The sequence below is a fragment of the Coffea arabica genome, chromosome 7c, assembly GCF_036785885.1.
Source record: "Coffea arabica cultivar ET-39 chromosome 7c, Coffea Arabica ET-39 HiFi, whole genome shotgun sequence".
In the NCBI taxonomy this organism is placed as follows: domain Eukaryota; kingdom Viridiplantae; phylum Streptophyta; class Magnoliopsida; order Gentianales; family Rubiaceae; genus Coffea; species Coffea arabica.
In genome coordinates, this window is record NC_092322.1 from 8,258,078 (window position 1) to 8,273,453 (window position 15,376).

The 15,376-nt window shown below is 36.8% G+C and overlaps 2 protein-coding genes across 4 annotated transcripts; both read left to right on the forward strand.

Moving 5' to 3' along the window:
• LOC113700115 (serine acetyltransferase 2) lies at positions 1-5,094 on the forward strand. The gene is made up of 10 exons (XM_027220580.2): positions 1-583; positions 1,335-1,532; positions 1,634-1,693; positions 2,063-2,158; positions 2,260-2,284; positions 2,668-2,762; positions 3,557-3,723; positions 3,846-3,919; positions 4,457-4,516; positions 4,709-5,094. The coding sequence occupies exons 1-10, from the start codon at positions 293-295 to the stop codon at positions 4,765-4,767; spliced, it is 1,125 nt and encodes a 374-aa protein (XP_027076381.1). The 5' UTR covers positions 1-292; the 3' UTR covers positions 4,768-5,094.
• Positions 5,095-5,934: 840 nt separating this feature from the next.
• On the forward strand, positions 5,935-15,260 carry LOC113699078 (protein GRIP). Of its 3 annotated transcripts, none has more exons than XM_027219160.2 (22): positions 5,935-6,086; positions 7,111-7,674; positions 7,863-7,978; positions 8,549-8,718; positions 9,015-9,108; positions 9,248-9,334; positions 9,468-9,548; positions 9,901-10,026; positions 10,349-10,457; positions 10,536-10,615; positions 11,515-11,643; positions 11,733-11,833; positions 12,226-12,359; positions 12,466-12,563; positions 12,641-12,760; positions 13,210-13,237; positions 13,360-13,418; positions 13,884-13,955; positions 14,028-14,075; positions 14,363-14,468; positions 14,609-14,667; positions 14,763-15,260. In XM_027219160.2, the coding sequence occupies exons 2-22, from the start codon at positions 7,209-7,211 to the stop codon at positions 14,871-14,873; spliced, it is 2,394 nt and encodes a 797-aa protein (XP_027074961.2). In that variant the 5' UTR covers positions 5,935-6,086; positions 7,111-7,208; the 3' UTR covers positions 14,874-15,260. The 3 variants fall into 3 exon arrangements, with proteins under 3 accessions (XP_027074961.2, XP_071913660.1, XP_027074964.1); XM_072057559.1 differs by having other exon boundaries at positions 5,948-6,086; positions 7,118-7,674; positions 14,763-15,094; XM_027219163.2 differs by lacking the exon at positions 5,935-6,086 and having other exon boundaries at positions 7,451-7,674; positions 7,871-7,978; positions 14,763-15,094.
• Positions 15,261-15,376: the final 116 nt, after the last annotated feature.

The following is a 15,376-nucleotide window of genomic DNA, read 5'->3' on the forward strand; positions in this document are numbered from 1 at the left end:
ATACAATCTTAAGAAATTAATCTCAGCTAAAGATTGAAATTAAAAAAAAAAAAAAAAAAAAAACAGGCCCCAAACCCCTTTCTACCAAGTACTTCTACTTTTACCATTTCATCCAAGTCTCACTTGACGCAAACCAAGGCCCAAAAGACAGATTCCAAAATGGAATTATAAAAATGTCCCTCTCAATTCTGCAGTAGCAAAACTCAAGTGCCCAGTATTTTAATTACTGACTCTCTTGAATTTTCTTCAACAGTTTTTCTGATGATATGAAACAATAAGGGAGAATGAAATAATGGGTTGTGTAAGTGAGGAAAGGTGGTTTTATTCGGCCCAAATGATATCTACCCACACGGTTTTGGAAGAGGAAGAGACGACGAAGGAGGCGGTCAAGGTGGAGGATTTTGCTGGGTCGAAGTCCAAGAAGCAGCAGCCAGGTGAGTTGAGGTTGGAGAGAGTATTTCCTGTTTATGCTGTTGGTGTTGTTTCGGAGCCTGACCCGAATTTAGTGGCCTCGGTTGCCAAGTCTGGTTGTAAACCTGGTGACCCTATTTGGGATGCTGTCGGAGAAGAAGCTAAGTTGGAGGTAATATTTATATGGAGTAGTTCTACTAAGTTTACTCACTTCAATTATTGTAATATTTCACTATGTAATCCATTTTGCTTCCAAATTTATATGCCTTCTGAAATTTGGTTGTTTTTAGATGAAATTGGTAAAAATAATCAAAAGGGCTTGGAGGATTAGAAGGAAAGACTGGTTAAAGATGGAAAGAAAAGATTTTTATGCTTGACAAGCAGTGTAATGGCTAATTTTAAGTTTTTTCTGCTTTCCTCTTTTTATTTATTAATTACTTTTATGGCCTGTGACATTTTTGAGGATTGTAGAGGAAGCATTTCCACATTTTCTCAGAACACTGAATCTGAAGCATTTGTCCATTTAAGTTACATTTCTTAATTTCCTATGTAATCATTTGACAAGAAAATGCTACTTTAGTTCTAACACTGAATATGTAGATTACAGGCTGAAGAAAGAATTGATTTTGGTCCTACTCTTTTTGGTTGAAGTTTTTGTCTTTTCAGATACTTTTGTGGGAGTAAAGTTGCCCTGAAACTGGTTTGTATGCCCCAATTAATAAAAAGGAGGAAAAAGTGAGAGAAAAGCAGAGATGTAAAGATATATTAGTATGAAAATCTAATGCAAAAGTACATTTTTTGCTGGACCTTAATAGAGAAATATGACTTAGACGATGTCATCATATAGTTGTTACTGTCTGACGGATGTTTTATAAAAGGTTTTGATACTATTTTGTCACTATTCCTGATATGCAAAATTTCAGGCAGAAAAGGAGCCAATTTTAAGCAGCTTCTTGTATGCAAGCATATTGTCACATCACTGTTTAGAGCAAGCATTGGCATTTGTCCTTGCCAATCGTCTGCAGAATCCCACACTTTTGGCGACACAATTACTAGATATTTTCTCTGATGTAATAATGCATGATCGAGGCATTCAACGTTCAATTCGCCATGATATACAGGTGTTTAATTGGCACCACAAAGTCGTTTCAATTTTCTTATGAAAGTTGTAGTCATGTTTTCTGGTTGATATGGTTCTTACATGCATTCTTTTATTTCTCAGGCATTTAAAGATCGGGATCCTTCTTGTTTGTCATATTGCTCTGCTCTGCTATACCTGAAGGTATTGCTTTCCAATCTTCCACCACATTTCATTTGGTTGACTAACTTTTCTTCTAGTATTAGTTTGCCAGTATGTGCCATGACATTACTGAGCCTGTTGTGGCTTATTTCTCAGTGAAAAGAACTAGTAATTTGTGTTTGTAATATATATGTATTATGTTAGATTCATTTATGTGACTTTTAAAAATTGATATGGGTGAATGTCTAGTCTTAAAAGGGCAGCCCAACTGGTCAGAATCTCTGTATCCGGCAGATGAAGAAGTTGTTAGGCGTTACATAGAATGTGTTTAACTACATTTTATTTATATGTTTAGTTGGTATTGGTTCACATATTCTCATACTCAGATCCGTATAAAACATATGTTTGTAGGGATACCATTCTTTACAAACACATCGAGTTGCACATGCATTATGGAACCAAGGACGCAAAGTCTTGGCATCAGCTTTACAAAGTCGTGTCAGTGAGGTAGTATTTGGTTCTTGTACGCTTCAGTGTGGATTGAATGTTCAGATTCCAATGTGGATTGAATGTTATGATGTTTGACAAGATTAATTTTGCATCTCCAGGTTTTTGGAGTTGACATACACCCAGGTAATATTTATTTACTTTAGTTTTTTGCACTTATGTGATATATTCTGCTGCTTGAGTTATTTATTTTGTTCAGAAACATAAGTATATATCATAATAAGTTAGCACCCGAACTTTTACTAATCAATTGCCTGCTTGTGCTTAAATTTGCTTGCTTTCTGATGCCTCATTTGGGGGCCACTATTAGAAGTACTTTTTGTTTGAATTTTTTCTTTGAAAGTTTGGAAATGTTTTGAAAGACGTTCAGAGATAGTTAGCAACAAACTTCTTGATGAAGCTTAAGTCTTGAGCTTTTGGATTTGAGAAACATTTCAATATATGACGCCATGCTCTGAAATGGGCACCAGGTCTCATCTACTCTCCCTCATGCTTGCTTTTTTGTACAGCTGCAAAAATTGGAGAAGGAATTCTCTTGGACCATGCTACTGGTATAGTGATTGGTGAGACTGCTGTTGTTGGGGATAGAGTTTCGCTAATGCAGGTAACAGTCACTTTTTCTATCATTGACCTGTATAGCTTTGAATGAGAAAGCTGTTAGGTTGTTGGAGTTTCAGTTGTAAATGGCCTCCAGGATTTGTACTTCGGATGATACCAGATAACAAAATCTCAATTCCTGGCCTCCTTGCGGGGGATGAAGAGTGAGTTTATGTGCCTAGAAGTGCATGTTCTTAAAGAATAAAGAACTGTTGTAAAGTTGCTCAAGCTGACCGCTAACTGAAAAAGAAAAGTTGGTCGTCAGGTGATCTGGTTTTGAATAATTTTGCTAGGACATTAAGAGAAAGATAAAAGATTGAATAAGAGAAAGTAGAAATAGCTTCTGGTATGTAGAAAGGGTGGAGACAATGATTTCAGCATCCAGGAACTACCTTTCACATGTTCATTTAATGGTTCAATTTGTTCTTCCAGGCACCTCTGCACCAGTATTAACTTGAAATTTCTGATGAGTTTCATGTGTATTTTTCCCTTTAATTTTGTTCCAACAAATTTTCTGTCCATTTCAAGGTACTAGCATTGTGGGGGAGGTGGTGGTAGTTTTTGGTTTGGGGGAGGGGAGCATTCTTGTTGTTTACCAATTACCACTGCAGATTAAGAGTGACAGTGTGCTTGTTACTTTACGAAATAGTAACTGACAGTAGCCGAAAATAGACAATCAAGAATAGGATACAAAATGCTGCAATTAGTATGTTAACAGAATATAATAATCTTGCAAATTCTTCTTTACAACTCTTTGATTGTTTCTCATTATCTTCTCTTCATTTTGTTAAAATCTTGCAGGGCGTAACCTTGGGAGGAACTGGAAAAGAAATTGGTGATCGGCATCCAAAAGTTGGTCAAGGTGCACTTATAGGAGCTAGTGCAACTATATTGGGGAACATAAGAATAGGTGAAGGTGCAATGATAGCTGCTGGTGCCCTGGTACTAAAAGATGTCCCTCCTCACAGGTAGAGTCCAGTTCTGTGATGTGCATTTATGTTGTCTGCTAGAATCGGTGCCATTACTTATTAGTGAGTCTTAGGTGTTCACCATTTCTACACAATTATGACCGTGTCCTTTTGGTTTGAAGCATGGTGGCCGGAATTCCAGCAAAGGTGATTGGTTATGTGGATGAGCAAGATCCCTCTCTAACAATGAAGCATGGTATGTCAGCCACAAGTTCGTCTATATTTGGTTAACTATGCTTTACTGGGCAGATAGCTTGTGCCTGCTCCAATAAACATGAAAACTTTCGAAAATGCATTCCCCTTCTTTCATGTTAACTAACAAACTATGAGGTTTAAGGGGAAAAGGAAGGAGAGAGAGTTACTAATAGTTTATCTATTTATTTATGATTCATCCAGTCTAACTCTTAAATAGATCTATGAAATGAAGTACTTTGGCTGGTTGGAGTGTGTAAATTGGACAATAGAATGACAACTACTACATGTTGGTTTGCCTTCCACATTGTCCCCTGTATTTCACGAAAGTAATGGTTATCAAACTGTGACAAGTGAAACTCATTACAGGGATGTCCTGCTGAATATAAAGAAAACAAGTTTACATCTTTGCAATGTTTTCTGCAAGTTGGAGAGTTGATCTCCCTTCTAAATCATGCAGCTATCAGAAAACACAAAACCTGATTACTGGTATTTTTTATTTACCAACTTTCGCTTGTCTTTTTCTGTCCTCTGTGTGCAGATGCCAGTAGAGAATTTTTTGAATACATAGCTGCTCGTTCCAGTGGAGGCAGATCTTCTGGTGAGATTTCTGCTAGTTTTGGTTTGAACAACTCATTTGTTTCGTAATATAGTCCTCTTCTTCGAGAAGTGTATGTATACTCCATTCTACTTGAGCAAAGTGGGTAGAAATCTACTTTCCTTGTGAATGGATATGTTGGAATGAACATCTTTTAAATCTCTCATTCTGATTCTTTCACGCGTTTGTTTGCAGAAATGATTGGCCCTCGAGAAAATGGAGGTACATCCAGAGATGCACAAGTAGAGACCTAAGTGCTGTCGAATGCATTTCCCCATTTACTTCAACAACTGGGGTGGAGACGTTTTTGTGTTTTCACCCTGTCAATTTCAATGTCATAGGAAAATAAAAGTTAGTCAGAGATTGGATAGACCACTCAATCATGTAAATGCCTGTAGTGTGAGGAGATCTAAAATCGCTTGACGTGATTGATGGATTAGTTTGACGAATGCCCCTTTTTTTTTTTGGTTCATTTCTGATATTCATTGTAATTCTTCTCATGTATGATGATGAAAATGCTTCACAAAATGCGTCTCTTCCGAATAACTATCAATTGCAGTTGAGGGAATTTGAGTCGGACATTTCCTAATTTACTACCATCAACTTGGGATCAACTTGGGGCCTTAATCCCTTGTAGCTGTATGATGAAAAGATGAAGTTTAATTATTTAAGGGAAACTGTCATGTATTTTCTCCATCAAAGCGTACAGGAGTTGGACATTAAGACTCTCAAATTGTTAACTGTTACAGCTCAACTAGTCAACTTTAGTTGCTTTTAAATGTTGTAAAGGCTGATAGTATTAGATTGACTCTGAATAATATATGTGTGTGTGTGTGTGTGTGTGTGTGTGTGTGTGTGTGTGTTTATACATACACATATACATACATACATATATATATATATATATATATATATATATATATATTCTCATTTGCTTTTGTGCTTTGATTAAATCTAGCCCAAAACTAAAATTGAAAATTCACCTAAGAGTAACTTTAGTTGAATTTATTTTATGTTAATTTTTTTTTTTTGGTTTTATAATCATCTTCCTTCCATAATTAAAGCAACAAGAACAGGCCTTAAAAGTCCTTTAGTCATCGTATCAAACCTTATTAGATTTGCAATAATTTATAACTCAGTTGGATTATTTAGGGGTATTTAATTGAACTTCATCAATATCAATAATTTCTCCTTTGCTCTTTGTTCCTTTTTTTTAATACAAAAATAAATTATTAAAAGAACCCTTTACCAGCTTGGTTCTACTAAACTCGTGACCGTCAACGAAAGAAACGCCAGAGCTCAGATGAGCACGAGATCTAATCTCGTGCCCGAGTTCTCCCTCCTTTCCCCAAAAGTCTCCGCAATTACAAAAAAATCCACTCCCAATTGTGTAATAGTACTTGTAAAGTACTACTAGTGTCGAATTGGACAAAACGAAAATTAGGGGCTGAAAATTCTGAATCAATCCATCCAAATCCAAGCAATCAATTCCGGGACATACTAGACGTTTTTGGGGCACTGATAGATCGAGGGTGCTCCAACTGCCGGGGCTGATTCTCATTTGTTCCAAAAGGTGAAAATTTTCTTCTTATCTCATATTCTAAACTGTAGTTTCTTTATTATTTTTTTTTTTTGGAATAGCTCGTTTAGTTTTTTCAAGATTCTACAATAATGAACCTGTATTTCTTGATTGTATATGTATGAGCATTGAATGTACGAGGTAGTTTGGTAAAATGTTCCCGCGGAAATTATCTAATATAGTCGAGGATGGATCTGATTGATGTGATGTTGTAATTACCCCAGTAAAGTTCATTTGAAACTTATGGAAACTGGGCTTGGTTTATATTGGTTGCCAACTTGGGAAGAATTGGGAAGGCCATTTACTACCAGCTAGTATATCATGGTTTTTATGTCGACTAAGATTCATTATTCAGTTATTAGTTGGTGATGAACGATCACACTCGTAAAGGGCATGGATTTTACTTGAGGTCTTTACAAGGGTGGTCTGCAATCATGAATCACATTGTGGATTACTGGATGCATCTTGTACTTGTACTGAATTTTTTTAAAACCCGTGTGATTATATTGGGTTGGAGCTATAAAGTTCCCATCTTTTTATGTTTCATTATCTCTGATAGCAAGTCTCACTTGATACGGTTTCAAAATTCTCGGAAATATGAAGTAGAGTAATTTATCACAAGTTGCATTTCGTTCTTAGTTTCTCAGTAATCGCTTTGGGATATGAGATTTGTGCTTTTGGGTAATTGCTTGGTGGCTGAGCAGATGCATCCGTGGGATACTGAAGTCTGGAATAAACTTCTGACTGCTAAACTTCCAATTTCATCAACTTGAACTTTGATCCTTTTTTTAAGAAATTTCTAGTTTTGTTTTTCCCCCTTTCTCCTTAGAACCTCAAATTTAGTTCTCAATTTGGTCTGGTAGCTTGCACTATTTTGTTTTGATTGTTTACAGTCACTTATATGACAACTTCTCGACTTTATTGATTGCAATGTGATTGCTTTGGAATAAATGTCTCTTTCATCAACCATGCACTGAGCAATTGGATATTTGCTTTTGTCTTCACTTGATTTCATCAGTTTCTAGGTGGCACCGGGATTGCTATTTGCATGTGCCCTTAAATAAAGAAACAGGAAAAGAAACAAACAACCACACTGCTTTGGGATCCACTGTAATAATGTCCTCAGAAGAAGCACAGATTGCTGAATCTGTTGAAACACTGGAGAAAGATGCCACAACACCAGAGAAACAGTTAGTTGACATAAACAATGGTAGGGAGGGAGAACTTGTGATAGCGAATGGATCACACATTAGGGATCAAGAGATTGGTGACAGTCATGACAAACTTGTGCAAATGGTTGTGGAGCTCAATTTCCAGAATGAGTACTTGAAGTCCCAGTTGATGGGACTGAAGAATCTCCGCTTGGATTCTGATGGGATCACTCCTCATAAAGAAACTGTGGTGGCTCAAGAAAAAAGTGATGGTGTGAAAGAGCTTGAAGAACAGATAGAATCCTTGAGGAGAGAACTTTTGGAAGAAAGACAAACACGAGATGCTGCAGAGGAAGCCCTCAAGCACCTTCGAGCAGTATATTCTGAGGCTGATGCAAAGGCCCAAGAGCTTGCTGCTCAACTGGCTGAAGGTTGTGTGCTTCTTTTATATCTATGTTAACTGGCTCTTCACTTCTTTGAAATGATAGGATTTGATTCCTTTTCTGTTTTCTTAAATGCTTGGTTAAGCTCTTAAATGAATTGAACCATCTCTGCTCTAGTTCTAGGTTTTTGGGTTACCTTGTAAATCTAAACTCATTTACTGGTTTATTTGGCATAGCTCAACAGAAGATGGATCAAGAAATTAAACAACGTGATGAAAGATACTCAGAACTTGATTCCAAATTGAACAGGCTGCATAAACGAGCAAAGCAGCGGATTCAAGAGGTTCAGAAGGTAAATTTTACTTCTTTTTTTGTTATATAATATTATCAACAGTTGACATTGTAGACCTTTTTTTGCTTTGTGTGGTATTTGGTTTTTTTAAATATTTATTGCATGCATCTTTTCATTGATCTTATTACAAATCTTTGGGGGCCAAGATTACCTCGCGTGTTTTTTCTTTTCTAGAGAATGAGGTGCCTATTTAGTGGGAGACTTTTCCATCCTGCATTGCAAAGTTGTCATTTGCAAACTAATGAGAACTAAGTTATATCATGTACGTTTCAGGTTTCTTAATCTGAACAAGTTAAATCTCATGTCTTGTATGTTCTGCTGTAAGAAATTTGGTGGTAGCTCTGGTAATTTTGAGGTGTCTTGAAATAAACTGTTTCTATGTGTTTTCTCTCACCATTTTCCTTTTCTTTTGCACAACATCGTACCATTATGAGTAGTGATATTATATGGTGATATACACGCTCAACTTGATTCAAACTGTACTTTGTCTTCAGGCCAAATTCAGGGTCACAAAGATTAATTTCTGTTCAGGCATTAAGTTAAGTTTGTATTTGGAGATCTTGTTTCCAGGAAAAAGATGATCTTGAGGCCCAATTTCGTGATGCCAATGAGAAGGCTGAACAGTCATCATCCCAATTATCAGCAGTACAGCAAGAACTTGAGCGCACGCGCCAGCAAGCAAATGAAGCGCTTAAAGCAATTGATGTTGAGAGGCAGCAATTACGAAGTGCAAACAATAAGTATGTCCCCTATATAGCTCTAAATTGGAAGTCATCCTGTAATTTAGTAATTATTGAGGATTCTTGAATCTACTTCTTGAAGACATGATAGGATTCTGATGAACTTTTGGTTAGGCTTTAATGAATAAAATTCATTTCTTGTTAAAATGAATGAGTATTTGATGGTCCATCTGGTTATAACAGCCTATGTACCTACTGGAATGAATGAATATATGTTCTTTAGTCCCATGAGTATTTATTTTCTTCCCTTCTTGCTGGTCATATGATGATATTCTTCTGTTGGCTTGCGCGTCTAGGCTTCGAGACAACATTGAAGAATTACGTCATTCATTGGAGCCCAAAGAGAATGTTCTTGAGGCAATGCAGCAATCGCTTCTGGAAAAAGAGCAGGTATAGAATAGTAAACCGGTCGTCTTAACTTACAGTTCCAAAAAGCTATGAACCGTTGACTGTGCATTTGACTGTAATCCATGCCAGTCTATTACATGATATTCGGAGACCAAAATTATTTGCGTTTGTATAATTACAGATGTTGGAAAACATGCGAGGATCATTACAGGCAGCTGAAGAGAAAAGGCTAGCTGCGATGGCTGAACTCTCTTCAAAGCACCAGATGGTAAACCCATACAGATGCTTGTGAAAAGATTATATGTGTCCTTGAATTGACATTTTCTCTGGCTTATTCACCAGTTTGTTTTCTAATAAACAAAAATGATATCTTGGTAATTATGCCCCCTCTTCTACTGCAGCAAATAGAGAGTTTGGAAGCTCAGATAGCAGATGCATTAGCTGAAAGAAGTAAAGCTACCGAAACAATCTCATCTTTGAGGGTAAGAACTGTTATATCTTTTTCTCTGCATCCTTCCAATTTATAATGTGAAACAGATATTTTGCATTTCTACCTTTCTGGAAAATAGGAAGTTGCAACATTGAGGTCCAAGCTGGTACATCTGCTGAAAAAGTTTTCCTCTCTCATCTGAATACATATCAGTATATAGAGTAGGAGCATTTATTTCCATGCTTGCACTGTTTTTGCTTTCCATGAATTCTTTGCTTTGCTTTTCTTGTTTACATTTGCCTTATATATACAATATTAGCACAGTGGATCAACCGCATTTTGTTGGTGCTTCAAAATTTTCAAGTACTGAATGAAGTTAGCTGTTGTGCACTGTCTCTTTTTAGGCTTTGGTTGCTGAGAAAGAGTCTAAGATTGCAGAGATGGATGCAGCTTCAAGTGGTGAAGCAGCACGACTCAAAGCTGCTGTTGAAACTGTCAAAGGGGAGCTTATACACCTGAAAAGTGAGCATGTATGAGCTCAAAATATAGTAATATTAGCATGGTCTTCCGCTAACATGAAAGCCTGGACCATATTGTGTTTTGATGCTTTCTTAGTGCATGGTACCATATTCAATCATCATTTTCATGCTTTGATTGAATTTGCTAATAATTACTGTTCATAAAAGGTTTGCTAATATTAAATGTATAGCTTTTCCAATGTCATGTACATTGATCGAATACAATTCTGTAAGCATCTAGCAAAATTTACAATCCTTCTTGCATTGACACATCTGAGTACTTGATATCAAATATGTTATTCTTTTTAGCTTTACTTATCACCCATGATTTCAGGAAAAGGAAAAGGAGAGTTTGGAAATGGTCTCTCAGTCACTCAGGATGAAGCTGGAGACTTCTGAGAGCAACTATATACGTGCAGAAGTTGAACTTGCCAAGATGAGAAGTATATACATAAATCTTTATAGTCTTGATTGTCATCCGTTCACAATCATAAGCTTATGGCTTTTTCCTTATGCCTCAGGTCAATTGGAATCAGAGTTGTCTGTGCAGGCTCAGCTCATAAACCAAAAGGATTCTGAACTTTTGGCAGCAAAAGAGGAGGTAAGAAGTATTGTTGAAGGATATTAATTTTGCTGCAATTAGTGATTTCTGAAAATTGAAACTGCTCTAGTTGTTTGAGGTCGATCCATGAAATCGTGTATAACCATTTGAAGGGAATCTATTGTTGGGCATTGTTGAAGCCTTGGTCAATCCATGGAAGCCTGCTGTGGTAGCCACTCCCTTTGCATATTGATGCTCTGTCATTAACATGCTCTGAGTCTAGCCTGGCATTGTTTATGTGTCAGTAGGTTCATTGGGTGAACAGGACATCATGGATGTCTAATCTATGTAAAATGATTAATAGCAAAATAGGGGGAAAAAAAAAGAAACAAATGAAGGCGAAGAAAAACTGCTAATTTTCTAGAAATGTTAGATTTTGAGGAATTTTTCCCAGAGTACCCTGTCATGAGCATATACCATACCAAGTTCTCATCAAAATGATAATTCCAAAAAAAATTCTTGGCTATCTGGAAAATAATTTTAAACAAGTAGAAATAGATGTGATATTCCTTGTGGTCTGCCCTTGGTTGATTCCCATGTTATCTGCATGGGTTTTACTGTAGAAGACTCTTTAAATTTGATTTTCTTGCATGGTGTACTGAATTTTTGCAAGAGATACCACTTGTGCATGTGAAAAGTTTACTTTGAATCTTGTGAAAAGGAAATAAGGGGATCATCCTTGATGCTATTCAAATTGGTGTTCAGAAAAGCTCTTTTCTAAGTTGATGTTGTCTGCACAATGGTTGTGATAGCGCATATATTGAGCTATCACTTAAATTGTCTTGTATTTGTAGAAGCTTCCTCTTTCTTGTGGCTGAAGTACTTTCTGCTTTTGTTAAAATGTCTTCTGTTTGTCGCCTCTCTTCTTTTTTGAATTTCTCTTATGTTGTGCTGTGCAGATCAGCCGGCTAGAGAGTGAATTTTCCTCTTATAAGGTCCGGGCACATGCACTTCTTCAGAGGAAAGATTCTGAGCTAGCAGCTGCAAGGGAAAATGAACAGTTGAAAGCCCTTGAGGAGGCTTATAAAGTATGTACTAATAGTATTTATTGTGTTGAAATTGAAAGCTGAGCATCATTTGTGTCATATTCACATATTCAAATTTGTTCATTTTTCAGGAGGCTGAAAAAGAAATATTGCTTTTATCTGCTGAGAGGGACAAAGCCCTCCAGGATCTGCAAAATGCTTTGGCTAGTCATGCCAAGGACCTTTCTGCAAGGTGAAATACTTTCTGTGGTCATATGCTGGCGTCTGAACGAAAACTTTGTGTTTGGCTGTATAACTGCTTTGTAGTATCTCGGATAATTTGTGCACTTGCAGACCTGGAAGACAGTGGCTAAAAAAATGTTAAAATTGGTTGTTATATGTTAGATTGATTAGTTCCATCCTTTGAAACTCTACTACCTCTCCTACTCCTGAATAGTGGCTGCTTGTGAAGTAGAAGAGTCTTTTCACTTTTGAAAAAGAAGCTTAGATGGAATTCTCTGTGGCTAAGTTAAGAATTAACTAGCAGTGTGATTTGTATTGGAGATAATAAGTCTTATACTTTGCCATATGTAAATTAAACAGAAAGACTGTCAAATTTTTTCTCAAATTTCACTTTCTTGGCAGAGATGAAGCACTTAGCATTGCGGAGCAACAGGTTAAGAGCATGGAGATCAAGCTAAGCTCTGCTCTTTCTAGCCACCGGTCAGAAAGGGAGGCATGGGAAGTAAACCTTCAAAATGTGGAAGAAACATGGCGATGTATGTTGAACAGATATAGATTTGATTTATGACCAGTTTATTCATTATATCATTTGCAGTTCAGGTTTTCAAGAGTTTGAGATAACACTTTTACTTGATCTACCAGTGAGGTGTGAAGTGCTGAAGGCTGAAAATGAGGTGTCCTCTGGTCAAACTCTCCAAAAGGAACTTCAGGACATTAAATTACAAAATAAGAAGTTGAAGGTATTAATCCTTGTATTTGTATTTTAACATAGAGATGCCTGATGCCTCACTGACCTCAATGTTTTGATAATTTGTAGGATGACTATCATTCTTTTCGTGAACTTGCTGATAGAATGATGGAGGAGAAGGACAAAGAGATTTCAAGACTTCTAGATGATAACAAGAGCCTTCGTCAGTTGTTAGATTCAAGGCCATCGGTATCTATCTATGCTCTGTTGGGATATTTGTGTTACATAGTATCTGTGTTGGATGCAGTCATGTTTATTGTTTGCATGGTCGAAATTAGGGAACTCTTTTTTTAAGATGTAGGAACAGGTAAAGTTAGCTTACATTATGAGCAGCAACTCATAAGGCTCCTCTATAACATGGTCATCTTCCAGATAACAAGTACAGTCCTAATTAGAAGGTTGTTGATGCATAACTATATTGACCTATATGTGCAAATAATGCTGACTATGCCTGATTGTGTCTTCTGGTTTGTCCTTGCTTTTTCTGTGCGTATTCAACCTTCATATATTCACCATTCATCTATCTGGATACCTGTCTTCCTTTGTTATTTTTTTTTTTGGGGGCAAAGTATGCTCTGTTTGAACTGGCATTGTGCTACGTTCTTATGTTTGATAATTTTTTTTTTTCACATTCCCAGGCTGATCGCGTAGATATTGATGATTCAGGTATTATTTTGCCTCTGACTCGATATATTAGCAATGAGTTGCAATGTTCTTGTGAAACTGTCAATTCTATTATGCAATTGGCTTATGAGACAAAATTTTCATTCTGGAATTGATGAATGCAGGTCCTGGTAAAAACGATGCCCCAAATTCAAGTACCTCTGCAGCAGAACAGCAAATCCTAGTAAGCACAAAATTTCCCCGTTACATTCTGCTAAGCTGTTCCACATGAAAAGTTTCAGAGGAAGTTGCTACCCACCCTCAGCGGTTTCAAAAAAGATAGGCACTGCCACTGGCCAAAGCTACTTGGAACAAAAAATGGGAAATGAAGAAAATTTTTCTTAACAGAAAATCTGTAGGGGCAGAAGGTGAAAAATGTGTCATTGAAGATGGATGAATTGGAGAAAACTCTTCAATAACTGTGTCGTTTATATTTGTTGAACTGCATTATCATCTACGTTGGACTTCATAAAGATCAAAAAGTGGAAATAGTAAATTGTCTTAATGCATGAGATAAGCCGAAGTATGTCATACTATTTCTTAACTGTTAGGAAGATTAATTCCTCTTTTTGCATTATGTGAAAATAAGTATTGTTGAGTGCTTCAACAACTATGTTTGCTGATAGGTATTTGTTTTTCTAAACTCCAGATTTTGGCTAGACAACAAGCTCAAAGGGAAGAGGAACTTGCCCAATCACAACGGCACATTTTTGCACTTCAAGTAAGTTTTGTTCATCATATCTTCTATCAGTTTATTTACACAAATTTCAATTTTTCAACACCTTGTTTTCAGGAAGAAATTGAAGAGCTTGAACGTGAAAATCGTCTCCACAGCCAGCAGGTAGATTTGGTTTAAGGTTCTTTCTGTTGCTTTTATTGTATCTTGCTGTCAACTACTTATTACTGGATTTAAAAACCGCTGAGTTTGAATTCGTTATGAAATTGTTTACTTGGGAGAAGTTGAGTGTGAAAGGAGCATATATAAGCTACATGTGTATGATGTGTGATATAAATGTTGTTCCCCATCTTGTGGCTCATACTTTTACCTCTTTCTTTGTGTCAAGATTGTGCTGTGTTTGCATTTGATTCTCTTATATTTTGACTTGAATTTGACCATGATCTGTGCAGGTAGCCATGTTGAAGGAAGAACTAAGGAACATGGATAGAAAGCAGAAGCGGGAAGGGGTGGACTTGACATATCTCAAAAATGTTATTCTGAAACTTCTTGAGACAGGTTTTTTTTTTATTATTAATATTTTATTATGGGAAGGTTCTTTCTTGGTATTATCTTTCCCGCTTCTCTGTAGATCATTGGAAATGATGTTTTTTCCAGCAGTCTGTTAACATTTTCATCTTTCTGCTGTCTATGAATAGGTGAAGTGGAAGCTCTGCTGCCAGTAGTTGCAATGCTTCTCCAGTTTAGCCCAGATGAGGTGAATTATTTGCCTGATTGAAGTGTATAATTCTTTTTATTACTGCAAATGGGTGGCCTTTTCCTGCTAAGAAAGTATTGTATATGCATGTTCAGGTGCAGAAGTGTCAAAATGCTTACCGCTCTTCAACTGCTGCTCCACCTAGCCCAGCAAGTGATGGCGTAGGATCTGGATTGTCTCTCTTCTCTAGATTCTCATTTTCTTGACACCAGGAATGATGGCTGAAATTTTTGTTATGCCTTTTTATTTTCAAACAAAACGCCTTTTTTGTCAGAGCTGCAGAGTTATTGGGATTTTCCTCCTGTACCCAAAGGGAGTAATCCCATTAGTACAAATCTTGTAGCATCATTCTTCTTCCTGTGATGGTGGAAGTCTACTTCCTCCTTCACGGGACAGTACCGATATATGTAAGATAGATTTTGGAGTGTGAGAATGTTTTAGGAATACATCAGAAACCAAGAGGCAGCAGATGGACCCTTGACCTTGAGGGCTTTATCATGATGAAGTGATTTCCTGTACAGTCCAAACTTTGTAAAGTACGTTGATTGTTTTTGCAAGTTAATGGTACCATCTTGAATCCGCTTTTACTTTCATCAACTACTTGATCTTCAAAACAAGCAATTAATCTGCGCATGAGAAAAAGAGTTGGTGCTCTCATCTTTTAGTCTTCAGAAGTCCATTGACTCATGGTAAAATGATTATGTTTACT

Excerpts from the sequence above, each read along its gene's own strand:
- LOC113700115 (XM_027220580.2), top strand. The coding sequence starts at position 293 with ATGGGTTGTGTAAGTGAGGAAAGGTGGTTTTATTCGGCCCAAATGATA. Across the intron at positions 2,159-2,259 it reads TACAAAGTCGTGTCAGTGAG|GTTTTTGGAGTTGACATACA; the intron begins GTAGTATTTGGT and ends TTGCATCTCCAG. Across the intron at positions 2,285-2,667 it reads TGGAGTTGACATACACCCAG|CTGCAAAAATTGGAGAAGGA; the intron begins GTAATATTTATT and ends TTTTTTGTACAG.
- LOC113699078 (XM_027219160.2), top strand. The coding sequence starts at position 7,209 with ATGTCCTCAGAAGAAGCACAGATTGCTGAATCTGTTGAAACACTGGAG. Across the intron at positions 10,027-10,348 it reads TACACCTGAAAAGTGAGCAT|GAAAAGGAAAAGGAGAGTTT; the intron begins GTATGAGCTCAA and ends CCATGATTTCAG. Across the intron at positions 12,564-12,640 it reads TACAAAATAAGAAGTTGAAG|GATGACTATCATTCTTTTCG; the intron begins GTATTAATCCTT and ends GATAATTTGTAG.